At 39.2% G+C, this 13,724-nt stretch overlaps 1 protein-coding gene across 2 annotated transcripts; it reads left to right on the top strand.

Moving 5' to 3' along the window:
- The first annotated feature begins 2,756 nt into the window (after positions 1-2,756).
- LOC146489611 (uncharacterized) lies at positions 2,757-11,814 on the top strand. Of its 2 annotated transcripts, none has more exons than XM_085103485.1 (7): positions 2,757-3,814; positions 5,497-5,603; positions 6,642-6,692; positions 7,542-7,604; positions 7,957-8,379; positions 9,288-9,419; positions 10,408-11,814. In XM_085103485.1, exons 1-7 carry the CDS (start codon positions 3,124-3,126, stop codon positions 10,582-10,584), a joined length of 1,644 nt encoding a protein of 547 aa, XP_084959611.1. In that variant the 5' UTR covers positions 2,757-3,123; the 3' UTR covers positions 10,585-11,814. The 2 variants fall into 2 exon arrangements, with proteins under 2 accessions (XP_084959611.1, XP_084959601.1); XM_085103475.1 differs by having other exon boundaries at positions 2,771-3,814; positions 5,494-5,603.
- Positions 11,815-13,724: the final 1,910 nt, after the last annotated feature.

Here is a 13,724-nt window from a genome sequence, read left to right as displayed (position 1 = left end):
AAGATGGTGTATCGTGATACTGTATTTTGATTCACGGAAACCTTTGAAAACTAGGAGTGTAAAACAAATTCTCTGCATGTAGAGTTTATACTGAGGGAATAGAAGTTCACGTAATTTGCAGGCATTTCACAATTTTTTTCCCCTTTCCGGTTTATAATACGGCTTGTTGGTTTAGCCCCCCGCCCCCTCAAAACTCCGTGGCAATGCGTTACTCTCTTCCAACTCTCCCCACAGACACAGTAACCACAGTATGCTCTCCTAATGAAAGAGAGCAGGTGGCGAATTTCACGTATAAGTCATATTTTTTCTTTTCCAATTAGAACTGCAAAACTCGCGAAAATTTTCTGAAAAGCCGGCAACGGAATTGCGTTTTGACATGGTGCAGTTTACCCTAAATAAATAGAAATTAAGTTTGCGTTTTAATGCGTGGGTCACTGCGCGCGAACGTTCCGTCCGATGCCAATTAGTAAATATCCCGAGTAGTTTTCCGAGCCCCCCCTCCCCCCCCCCCCCTAGATAAGCTATGTTTAGCTACCGTGTAGCATGAAAATTTTGCGGGTTCTAATTTTTGCGGATTTTGCGGATTGACCTCGATCCGCCAAAATTAGTTCCCACAGTCAAATTAAAAACTCTGCTTTTAATAGACTTGTGCCACTGGGCGATATACATTGGACTTTGTATGCCTAGAAAGGTTTTAGCTATGGTAATTCAACCTTCATACTGCTTTCTGATAAAATAATATACGGTAATTCCGGTCGTGGCAAACCGTATTAACGAAACAGTGTTTTGTTGTGCGTGGTTGGGGTACGCTTTTTGTTTTGTTTTGTTGTTGTTGAGTCCCTTTGCGCAGTAAGGTGATATATGTCTTTAATATGTAAGTAGAGTGAACTGTGACTCACCACACAATAAAAGTTGAAAATATTAAAGTGCCTTCCACTTAAATGTTCTGTTGCTTGAACAGAGCATCGCAAAAATTAGTTCCCAGTAGAAATTTCAGTCATCTCGAACCGCAAAAATTTGTTCCTGCAAACCACAAAAAATCGCCAATCCGCAAAATTTTCGTGCTACACGGTATGTATGTGGGCACCAAAGGGTATGGTCTTTAGCCGTTTTGGCCTAGATAGGGTATAGATTTTAACTTCTTTGGTCTGAAAGTCTATGTAAGAGTGAGCGAGTGTCCGTAAAACAACTAGGTCCGCAGCGCGTGCACAGCACTACCCACATCTTCGCCATGCGTACCTATTTTTATTCAAAGCGTTCGCGACCTCACAGAAAGAATAGTAAAGAAGCCAAGGTGTTGGATCGTGGTCGGGGGAACGGTAAAGACTGTTTCCGACAAACTCTTCCTATCCCATTCCCATCCCATCAAAACATCGTTAAAGATCCCAGCATCCATGATTGAGCTTGCTCCGGGGAAGGGGACAAGGGGTACTGTCGAGTATATTTATATTCGCCAATTGATTAGTTTTGTGTTCAATGTGTACAAAGATTAATTATTGTAGACAAACTTTACGACTGCGTTGAACTCTGAAGCTCTTGTCATTGTAATCTGGGGGACAACTTCAGGATTCTTTAGAGTAGTTTTATTCTCCGGCATCTGTCCAAATGTCGTACTTGTCTTTTGCTAAATTTATAAAATCACTGGATGCTGTCAAATGTGATTTTAAAGAATCCTTTTCTACACTGGTGCCGCGTTCACATAACTCGCCGGATTCCGCTAAACGACTGAGGCGTTTAATCGAGAAAGTACGTCAAGGTGGCGCGTTCGCGATAATCTTTGATATGGATCAGCCGTGACTTCATAACCGCATCTTTTTCAAGACCAAAATACATGCGCTCCAAATTATTGATGACCTCTCTAGATATCTCCGCGGATGCCGTTCTATCTCTAGCGGACTCATGCTGATGTGAAAGTCTGTCACTTTCGTGTATTTGTAAAAGATGCTTTGTAGTTTGTATGAGGAAACAAAGACACAACTTGTACTATCATTTTTCCCCACACGAACATAGCCAGAGATCGTGAACACACCAGCAAACTGCTGCCGTGTTAAAAACTGTTTATCTCTATTATATGTATATAACACTAATTTATTAGTCTCTTTCCGATTTTGCGTGCAAGCACGCCATGGGCTGGCTAGAAGTGATAACAGAAAACGGAAATGCCATGTCTCTCGTGTTGACGCACAAAAACCGAAAAATAAATAGGTAAACAAGTTCGTTTGCTACCGCACATGTTCGTCGTTCGAAGAAAACCTCTGTGGACCAAAGAAACGGTTTAAGCGATAACAAGATGAGGGGAAAAATCGTGGAGTAAAATTCTGGAACATTTGATCTTTAAGGAACTTAATTTCAGAAAAGTAGACAAGATTCCTTTCACAACTGACCCAAAAATTGCGGCTTTGACCTCATCGAATCACGCTGCATTTTTTAATTTCTTTACATCAAAGTATCAACGTTTGAACACACTCATATTTCAATTTTTACATGACGACTTATTTTCCCTTTGTACTGTAGCTTGTTTGTATTCGGCTAAATATACTAAGATGTTAATCCCAGAGAATGTATATATTTTTGCATCCCGAGATACAAAGCGTAATTTACAGAAACTACAACTGGCTTCACACATTTTACGAAGGATAGATCACGTGGTCACTGCGCTGGCGGGTATTATTTTCCCGCGTGTGTCTCGCTACCTGATCTGAGTGGTTGGGCCGGGAGGCCACGCTGTTGACATCTCGTACGTGTTGTCTAGCCGTGAACGCAGAACTTACGTTTTCTTGCTCAATTATTTTGCAATTGATGATAGAATTTACCTGAAGTATCCATCAACTCATCTTCAACAAAAGTTTGGCATGACATGTAACTATTCTGGAATTGTAGGAATACAAAATCCTGCGCGCAATCGCAAACCTTTTATATACACGTCAATCTGAGGTGTCAGTTGTCGGATCAGTTACCGTATCACATAACCACTTATCAAGACAGCACGTACGGCGGCTGTACTTTTTGCGAAAGACTCGTCTCCCAGTCAAACGGCAAGAGACAGCGAGAGTAATTAACAGAAACTGAAAACTCAAGACAACAGAAGTTTCGCACTTTTGACAAATATTCGAACAACAAACGATGTCTTCCACGAGTGGACGAAAGATGAATTATTTATCGCCTTCTGATTTTCCTCATCTTCCGAAGACTGGCATCATTCGTAGCTGCGACCCTAACTATTCACTGTCATCTGGCACTTCTGGGGAAGTTCACATCAATGTTGCGTATGAGTATGAGGACAGCGGCGTGAGTTCCAGTTCAAGCCACGATTACGAAGACTTGCAAAGTGTTAGGACACAACTAAAAACTGGGCCGAGAAAGAAAACAAACGAAGTTTATGAATCGACGAGGCCTGTTTCCCCCCTCGTGCGACAGAAACATGAACGAAAGATGAATTATTTATCGGCTTCTGATCTTCCAAACACTGGCAGTATGCGTAGCAGCGCCTCCGACTATTCACTGACTTCTTTATTTAACTCTGGAGACGGTCTCTTCAACGCCGGGTATTATGATGCTAAAAGTGGGCCAAGAAAGAAGACAAATGATGTTTATGAATCAACGAGACCGCCTCCCCACCGAGTGAGGCAAATCACAGAATGTTCAGACGACTCTATCAGCTCAACCATGTCTTCGGACGCTTTACCTGTGAAGAAAGACACTTGCCTCAGCAAGTTAATCCTGTCCCTTATTCTTGTCGTTTCTGTAGCAGCATTGGCTTTAGTGGTCCTCATAGTCCTCGGCAAAATAGGTCCCAAGTGTTCCTGCACACAAGGTATTTCCTGCTGATTTTTAGGGGTGTGTCTTTAGGTTTGCTTTTTTAATATGTAGTTTATTTTTTCAATGTATTAACTGGGTAAGAAAGCTAGAACCTACACAAAATCGAGGATAGTTTACTTGCTTATTGCATATGGTGTTATTTGATTCGTGCGGATAATTGGCGCTTCGAGTATCGGTGTTCTGCATGCTTGCACGTACTAGGCGTCTCTAGAGATCATCTTAATCTTTTGCCGCTTGGTACAAACAGGGTAATAACATCAACAACAACAACAACAGCCAAAACATATTTCATTTAGCACGCGTGGAGCCGCGATTCACCCATTCATTGATTCATTCATTCATTCATTCAATGAAAAGGAATTTACAAATGTCAATACTATTACCAAATAGCACTCTTTCCGATACCAAACCGGAAATATTTAAGACAAGGGATGCCGTGTTCTCACGCTCTTTGAATGAGTTCAGTTCATATGGTCTGGCTTGGCCATGGTATGAACAGAGTAAGAATACTATCAGCCCGAGGTTTGCTTGACTTTCAGATCAGAAGCGAAATGGTAATAAATGTGTTAATCAAGCTATGAAGGCATTTGCGCTTGGTAACAACAAAAAAATGCATCTCATTGAAAATACGTAGGAGTGGTATTTCAGTGTCGCACAGCAAAGGCGTCGACCTTTGTACATTAAAAAATAACATTTTCAAAAAGAAACACGTTCATCTGAATGAAAACGTTTAATGCTTTTGTCATATTCTGAGAATGGTGGAAATCCGCTAAGCAGGATAGTGTCATGGAATGAGTTAATCTGCCGAAAAACCAACAAAACCGATGCTTTTTTGGTATCGTGAGTGCAATTAGACCGCGCCACTGAATGTTTATCTCCTATTATAGCTCCTTATAGGATGAATAGTCGCTTTCTTTTTCAGAAGAGGTCACATTTATAAAATTCCAAGAACCCATAACGGAAAGAACAGGAAAACGCTGTTTATTCCACCTTGGAATGTAGAATTCTAAACTTTATTTGAGCATAAACACCCGCAGGGAAGCGACAAAGACAACAGTGTTCCTGTGTGGGGCTTCTTCTTTATCAACTTATTTCTGTCCCATGGCTTCCGTTTTATCATATGATTTTACTTAATTAAAGTTGTGCTTGCTATTGGATTAGCCTTTTCATTAAGCTGCCCTGTTTACTCGCTCACGGTTTCGGGTGGCATGAATAAATAATCCCCACCCTTCATTTTGTGTGTCGTTGAGGTGGTCAATATTTTGGCGGGAAGACAGGTCAATATATAGTTTTGGCGGGAATGTCGTGCGGAGAGCCCTCGTAGCATCCTGTTTTACGCGGTTATCATTTCATTAAAAAATCAGGTCATTAAAAAAAAGGTCAGGGCTATTTTAATTTTTTAAGTCTTAAATTTTGTATTTTCAAAGACTCTCTGTGATCACAATCAAAACGAACTGCCTTCCAATGGTCTTTCACTGCACATAGCTTGGATTTAAGTTGTAATTTTTTCAAATATCAACTCATGTCAGTGGTGTATTTTAAAGTTTTGATGTTTTTTTACGTGATGTACATCTCATACGTTTATGCTCCATTCCAAGGCTGTTGTACAAAATGTATTTCCGATGACCCTCCACTTGGAAAAAGTAATTAGTATTTCTGTTGTTATTCTTACAGCAGAAGGCAAGCTTGCTGCCCCACACACAGGAAGGAAAACGTCGGTCCAAAATCTTGTGCAAAGAATCCAAGATTTGGAAAACAATATGAAAGCGATGAAAGAAAAAATGGTAAGATTCTCTAATGATTATAACAGGAACCGTTATACGTAAATATTTTGGCGGGATAAGAAATCCTAAGCGAACAGGATGCTTGGGTATCCCATTAATGTGAATTCTATTCACAGATCGTGTGTGGCCAAATGACCTACCACGACATACACTTTGCACTGTTTTGAAAATTATGGCCCCTAAGGCCAGACTCCAATGTTATTTATAGATAACAAGGTGAAAGGAATTATTTATGTTAGTCCATTTTATCTGAACAAGCTCTCAGTAAACTTTGTGATAGATCCCAAACAGAACGTTAAATTTTGGCGCCAAACTCAGCTTTTGCATCAATTTACCGTAAAATACTGGTTATAAGCCCACCGACCTGCAAACAAAAAGGATATATATTCTGGCTGTAAGCCCTCCCCGATGTTAACCCCCTCTACTTCTTTCGTGAATAGAAACAGTTTCGTAGAACACTGTACAACGTCACATGGAAAACTAGAAACGTACACCTGGCCGTAACACAGGTAGATTGCGGAACAATGAATTTATTACTAGCTCGTCAAATACCAGTGAAGTGGCTGTTCATGCTTTATTTTGTATTAAGTTTATAAGCTTTTCAGAATCCGGTATGGAGAGCATCTCTAGGACAGCCTTTATCTTAACTCGACATCAAAGGGCTTTGTGCATTTGCCACCATAAATGTTATTATCCGCTCAGTTCGAAACCCTTTTTTTTTTCATATACCACTTGTAAAAATCCCCAGGTATAAGCAACCACCCCCCACCACCACCACCACCACTCCGTTTTTAAAAGCCCAAGCGAAACCCCCAAAGAAGCTGTCTAACTTTTTAAGTTTTTAAAATTTAAGTGCTTAATCAACGGCAACAAGTCTTAAGATTTTTGAGCGCAAATCTTAGCACTCTTCTCTATTTTTACAGGAAAAGCTATTTATTCTTTGTATTTGTTTTTGCCTAATTCAATTCATTTCTTCAGAAGATGAAGTTGATCTTTCGGAAAATACCAATCGTTTATTTTTGTTGTTTCTCTATCTAGGATAACAGAGAACGTGCGGTTGAAGTTTTTGTCACAAAGTATGAAAATCAGGTTTGTGTTTTTCGTTTGCCGTTTTCAATATGCCGCTGTCTTGAAAAAATGTCTACTGACGATCTGGAAGCGCGGATAAGCTGTATTCCCCGGTAATAATGACATTTAGATATCCCACAGGAAATATGGGAATGAAGAGAAAAAGGGGAATTTTTAGCTTAGCATTTCAAAATGGTTTTGACTAGTTTCGAGGTATTTCTTCCACCTTGTAAACGTTCTGTTTGCCCGAGTTTTTTTTCCCAACGTCGCTCGCATTCATTGGTTAGTTTGTGATCACATGACATCTAGAGGGCAACAGTTAACTGTTGCACGTGAACAACGCATGGCTGACAGACTGAACGTGGCATGATGTCGTCAGATTCAAGCAAGTGCCCACGTGATGGAGTCTGTTCCAGACGTGTCGGTCTTTTCAAATGGCCTGAAAATAAATTGCATTAGGGACTGATGACAAAAACTGCCATGTCAACAGTTAAAGCCTTCTGCAGAGAAAATTATCCAGACAAAGTGCAAGATTTTGACGAAAATTTTTCCAAAAGAGGAACTGAACTCCTTAAATTAAGCCCTATTGGACTCTCGTCCCAGTGCAATTTGTTTTTAACGTTTTGTCGATTAAATGCCTTTACTGTGTCATAAATAACACACGACAAGCCCCTACCTACTTTTGTCCGCTTCGAAATTCGATTCAATGCTTTTCTCGACTCGTGTCGGGAAGCATCGAGATTCTCGGAAAACAAATTTAACTGTATCCCTCAGGATAAGAACTTTCAATACAGCGGGTTGCTTGCAACCGGAAATTTTAACTGTACCGGAAATCCACATCATTCTTAATCCTTTTACTTTTTCCTGCAGATGGAATCACTAAAGGCACAGGTTTCTGTACAGAAAAAGATGATCAATGAAACTGCCAACAAGGTGAGAACAGACAGTGTTTTGAAGTGTTAGGTTTTTATAATGGGACCCACACCTCCGGTCCCTTTGTTATCCAAAAATTGCGTAGGAGCGAAACTTAACGCGGAAACGAAACCCGGGACATCGCTTAATTGATCCAATGCACTTTCTTTCTGTAAAGCCAAGGAAAGCGTGTCACCTAGAATTTTCAAAAGTCGCTCTGATGTAAAGTCTTCTACATTCAGTTTTCGTTTTTCGACTGCGGTGACAAACAAATCATTCTGTCAGTGATAATCCGTTTTTTTTTTTTTTTGTCATTCCCTTTTGTAATAATTTGCATCGATTTCCATTTTTCAAAGAATGTTTTTTTTTTAAGGTGGCTGTTGTGGATGGTGTGAGGGTGAACATGACCAATACACACAAAGCATTTGAAAAGAAGCTCGACACCGAGTTAAGACTACTTAATAAATCAGTCAAGGCGCTGAACAAGAGTGACGGCGAGTTAACATCCGCAATAAACGAACTGCGACAAAATCAGATCTTAGCCAATGGCACGCGCAGAAGGCTGGCAGTGAATGTCACACAGCTTGAGTCACGTGTTCAGGAACTTAAGAAATCCAGCCGCAATATGACCATACGTGCTGGGAATCTGGAGAGAAGATACGCCCAGATGAACACTTCGATAGAAACAGTTCAAGTCGTTAACGACGCACAGAATGCAACCCATGATGAGCTGCTGTCTTTGTACAATAGTGTAAAAGACTCGCTGATGAGAGTTAATGCAACATTAAGTGCTAAGGTAAGTTGGAATAGTATGGAATCCAATGATGCTTTCTCTTTAGTTGGGGGGGGGGTACTTCCTTATGAGAGGCTAATGGGGATGTGCCGCTGGATGGAGTCGCATTTTCACGACTGGATTGACTAGAATGCGGTTGCATTTTCAATAGAGTTACTAGAATGGGGTCGCACATTTTCGGATTTTTGGGGTGAGAAAATTCTATTAAGTAGGGATTGAAAATGGTCTCGGTTAAAAAGTTCCGAAAGTTGTTGTTTATTAAATGTAACAATCACCTCGCATTACATTCCGTTCTTGAAAGTAAATACACAAATAGAAAGTGACTTAGTCGGGATCGGGACATTTTCCCGAAAAGTGACTAAGATGGGGTCTATAACTGGCCACAAAATAGACTATAATGGGGCAGGGGCTCTGAGAGGCCAGCGGCACATACCCAGCAAAACCCCCCGGGGAATGCTCACAGCCGAACTCAGCCGTTTTCCTTTGTAAACTGTGAAATTCCGTAAGTTATTCAAAATAAGTATGATGAAAAATATATATCCACTTGCCACAAATGAGCATCTTATTGCATTTTGGGAATAAGATATGACATTTTTGTGCTCTGATTCTTGGCGAGCGAGCATTCTTTTTCCATTATACTCTCTCCGAATATCTTATTCCACAATCTCTTAAATTTAAATACCAGTGACATCACACTTTAGGACTCTATTAAGCTGCAATTAAAACCATGATAGTGAATTTATTCTTCGTGTAATACAAGCGTCAATTTTTTGTAGTTTCCTTCTTGATTTATAGCCCCGTGTTGTAGGTTTTTTTTTGCCATCATTTTTTCTTCATCAAGATTATTGAAAAATGTTGTCAGTGTACTGAATTTCAACGTGTAACAAAACTTCAAATTTTGTTATTTTTAGCTCAACAAATCAGCTTCAAGTGGCGGAATGACAGCTGCAGACTTCAAAACGTGCCAATACCGGATGTTCGAAGGCACTAGAGCTACCGGGGGAGATTCCGCCTTCACACAAGCGCATTACACCGTACCATCGGTAAGTGTAATTTCTCCCCCTTCCCCCCCCCCCCCCCCTTAAGGATGTTCTTTTTTGTGATAGATAAACTATGGAAGACTGTGAGGCACGCAAGGAATTGTTGCCATGGTTACACATCCGCTAAGCCAAGATTGAAGTCTGAATAGTGATGCAACAGCTTTAGTTCTAACTTTTATCTATTTATGTTTTAGAAATTCGCCAATGGTGAGTAAACGGTCAAAAAGATGCTATGTCCCTCTCTACGTCTTTATAACCAACCCAACCCCGAGTAAGAATTTAAACCAAGCCCAACCCAACATTCCAGATAAGCCAAAAACTAAATATATGTGCGTGCTGGTGACACACCATCATGACTCCTTTCTTAAGGTGATTCTGCTGAAAAAGAAGGAGTATTTAGAATTGTCTAAGGCTTGGTCCAGTTCATGACTATGTTACGAGTATAACAAAAATGCAAAATAAAATGGGGGTCACCATGCTCGTTTTTGTGTAACCTGGATGGCTATTATAGTAAATAGATGACCCACGAGGTTTATATTAGGAACGCTAGTATTCAGAAAAGGGAACTATCATTTCCAGTAAAATTAATTTCTTGCATTAAAATATCGAAGCAGTTCAACAAAATTTACTTTTATCTTACACAACAAACTATTTTAATTGAACTGGAATAAAGATTATGAAAGAAATTAAAGATTTTGCTGCGTGTGTACGTAAGCAGCACTATCTAAATACGTGCTTTTTAAAGCATTCAAATTAAAATATCTCAAAGTAGAGTATTAAACCTCGAGCTTAACCTCAAGGAAATCCCGTAATGTTGTGGGTGCGCGCGCTAAATGACGCGAAAAAATTATGCGCAGTAAGGATGCGCAATGCAATTCAGTGGAATCACCTTAAAGCAAAAGTGTGGAGACTTTTTTATTCATCATGTTACAAAAGACTTAGAGCTGCCGTGAAGATCCTCTAATGCTGCTTCGTTATTTTTCCTCAACAGAATAAACGAGTCATGGGAGTGACATGCTCAACAGATTTCGCTAGGCATTACAAGCTAAAGGAAAGTAATGGAATGTACATATGTGACTGCCGCGGTGTATCGCCAGCTTACAAAAGTGACGTTCCGGCCCCATCAGCTATGAACTGCTTCTTACATGTGTGGGAATGCCCGATTTAGCACTTCATGAACATTGGACAAAAAACTCTTCCCACTTTCAAGGCGAAAAGACCTGATACTTCCGTCCATAAGGACTCTTGTAGTCTGCTTTGTGAACCACGCAATAAGAGATTATGAAATATTTCAAATATTTAGTACGTGTCAATTCGCAATATTTAATGCATTTTATTGTATTGGAAGCGTTATGATATTAGTGCTGTTAGACAAAGTCGTCTTGTTTGTAGCGTTATTACTAAAGGGTGAGCATTCTAGTCTTAAGACAAAGAAAATCAACAGTTAAATATGTGTATATACTTACTTGTTTAATACTCCACGATTCTTCTCACGCATTTCATTTAGATTGTTGACATCATGTTTTGTTGTCTTTGTGGACTCCACCATATTTAAGACATTAGAACAAGACGAATCTTTTCATAAAACGATTTGAAAAGAGAAAGCAAAATATCTCAAACGAAGTAATTTAACGACGAAGCTCATTCAAGAGCAAATCATATCATCACGAAAGCACGGGTTGAAACTAAGCCCGGCTAAGACGTAAATGAATTATTTTTGAGCAAAGTGGTAGTGGTCGGTTTGGAGGCTATTTAATTTCACTTACTCTGCTCAGAGTTGAGTAGTGACACAACAGCTAATGATCAACCAGTTTAATTTGGGGGATTCGAATTAAGTTTGTAATATAGCTTCTTAGGATATAATGAGTACATATTCTACGATATCCTTATGAAAACAAATACTTTTGTACAAAAAAAAAACTTAAAGACACACAAAATAATAATCAATATGCTTGAGTGGGTAGCAAAGATGAACAAAGTCTTAATACCGCAAATACTATACATAATTGCAACATTCGTGTGTTGCGTTAATGTAATCTGCACAAAATCATAGGTAAAGGTTAGGAACGTTGAGTGATCGTTTCTTTCTTTAAATTAAAAAGTGTTAACTCGAGAGTTTGATACTCTCGAGTAAATTTTTCGCGCTTACCTTCTATTCTTTAATATTCTTTGCTGTTAGCTGTAAATAAAATCAATTATTGATGACATGGGAATGACCATTATGTTAACAACAAAATTCTTGGAGGAATTCTCGTATCTGATATTCAGGAATGTAGTCCTACAATCAAATATTTGTTGGTTTACTTTCGTTTTTTTTATCATAAGTAATGAACTTTAAATTAAGATAAGTATACCAATTACAAGACAAATAAATGTTATTGTATTTATTCATTGTTAAGTGCTGGTGTGAGATCCTTTGGCTAGATTTCCTTCAATCCAACAAGGATGAGCGAGCCCATCCCCTCATGACTCTCTTGCCCCACACCCAAACGAACTTCACCCTTTATGATTTACGTTGATTTATACATTACATTGCTTTATGTGGTGTGCTCAAGGATTGTCCAAACGGTATTTATTTCATGAAACTCGCCTAGCATGAAACTCGTATAGCCTGTCGATGGTTCTGGTGTGATTGTTCAGCGTCGCCAGCAATCAGAGGATTTTATTTCCGTTCAAAGCGGGGGGCTCCCCTACAAGAACTGCTGCCGCTGTGCAAACCACCTCTGTCCCTTCACAGCACTAACTGGTGAGCGTTTACACGATGCACTGCTGCTAAACTCATGTTGTTTTGGAAAACGTTTTCCGTTATACAGAATCAACGTAAATGCTCAGGTATGAGGATAAGTTTGTTCTCTTATCAGCAAAATGTTTAAAAATGCATCCGGGTTAGATCTTTTTCCACCTTAAGGGGGCAATTTACCTAAATTTGAATGAAATTTAAAATACAAACTCTAATTTTAAAACTTCACTAAATCTTCAATATTTCTTATTTCTCTAAATTTATCCAATCCTTCTAAAAAAAACTACTCCTCCCAAATATATCCAAAAATCACCCAAAAATTCACAAAATACCCCACAACACAGATTCACGGAATAGTGATAGGGTTTTTGGATTGCTTGAAACGTGAATGAGAAATTGCCATTAAAGCCATGTCAAGTGGCAGAAAAATGGCGTTTAGGTGAATTGCCCCCTTAAATTCTGAACTGCACGTTTAGAACGGTCATTAGGCCTTCAGCAAAAATCACGGGAGCCACATCTTTAAAGTACAGTTTAAAGTGGCTCAAAAACAGCGGACGGCGCGTGGAAGGAGCACCATGGGTACGAAAATATGGTAACCCATATGGTATAATGTTAACCCGTATGGTATAACACATTTGGCGTTTCTATTCGCCTTTGGCCCTCCTTTGCTCTTTATCTTTCAGCATACCACATAAATGCTGAGATGAGCCCAAAAATAAGAAAATGTTTTCTTTATGGCCAGTGCGTCTTTTTTCGCTTCCTTGTTTTTTTGTTTGTTTGTTTGTTTGTTTTTTCTTCCCAAAGCGATAGCATAATTGCTGCAAATATACTGCGATTTCTGGTGCATTTTCGACAGTGTGATCCGTATTGACCTGAAACCGGTGCAGTGTAAACGCAGTCTTTGATACACGGTACAATTTGGACCGAAAGCATGACATAATCATGCCACATACGGTGAAGCAGTGGACCATTTCTTTTGGCTGAACCATCAAAAAACCGCCCATCAATATTTAAACGTTTTTGCATCGAATACAGGTTCATTCGTCGAAACGCTTCACTGGTTGCATACATATTTACATACGTCCACCTTATTCCTATATCACGGTCCACTGACTGAAACTTTGAAATGGATCAACTCAGTATAGTATAGTCACATAAATCATCAAAATATTTTTAAAAATGGTTAATCCTCGAGATGATTTTGGACTTTCCCGCTTACATTTCATATTGGTGGTAATGAATTAGCGATATGAAATTTATGCATTCCACTGAACTCATATTTATTTAAAATTTATTGTTTACTGTGTCGAGCACAAAAACTTTGCCTCATCATCATTATTATTGTTATTATTATTATTATTATTATTATTATTATTATTATTATTATTATTAATTATAAGTACGTTAGCAGGAAACGAGGATGTCGTGTGACAGGCTTTTCCCTTGAGTTTTACATGCAATGCATCTCAATTACTTCGAGGAATCGAGACAGTTGACAACCCACCCGTCGTAATTTCTGCCTTTAGAAGAGCCCTTATGGTAGACTTGAATCCTCAAGTACTTTTGCC

Source organism: Pavona decussata, unplaced genomic scaffold, assembly GCF_977016875.1.
Source record: "Pavona decussata unplaced genomic scaffold, jaPavDecu1.1 SCAFFOLD_4, whole genome shotgun sequence".
Lineage (NCBI taxonomy): Eukaryota > Metazoa > Cnidaria > Anthozoa > Scleractinia > Agariciidae > Pavona > Pavona decussata.
The sequence above is the reverse complement of the archived record's forward strand: the minus strand, read 5'-3'. Positions and strand labels throughout refer to the sequence as shown.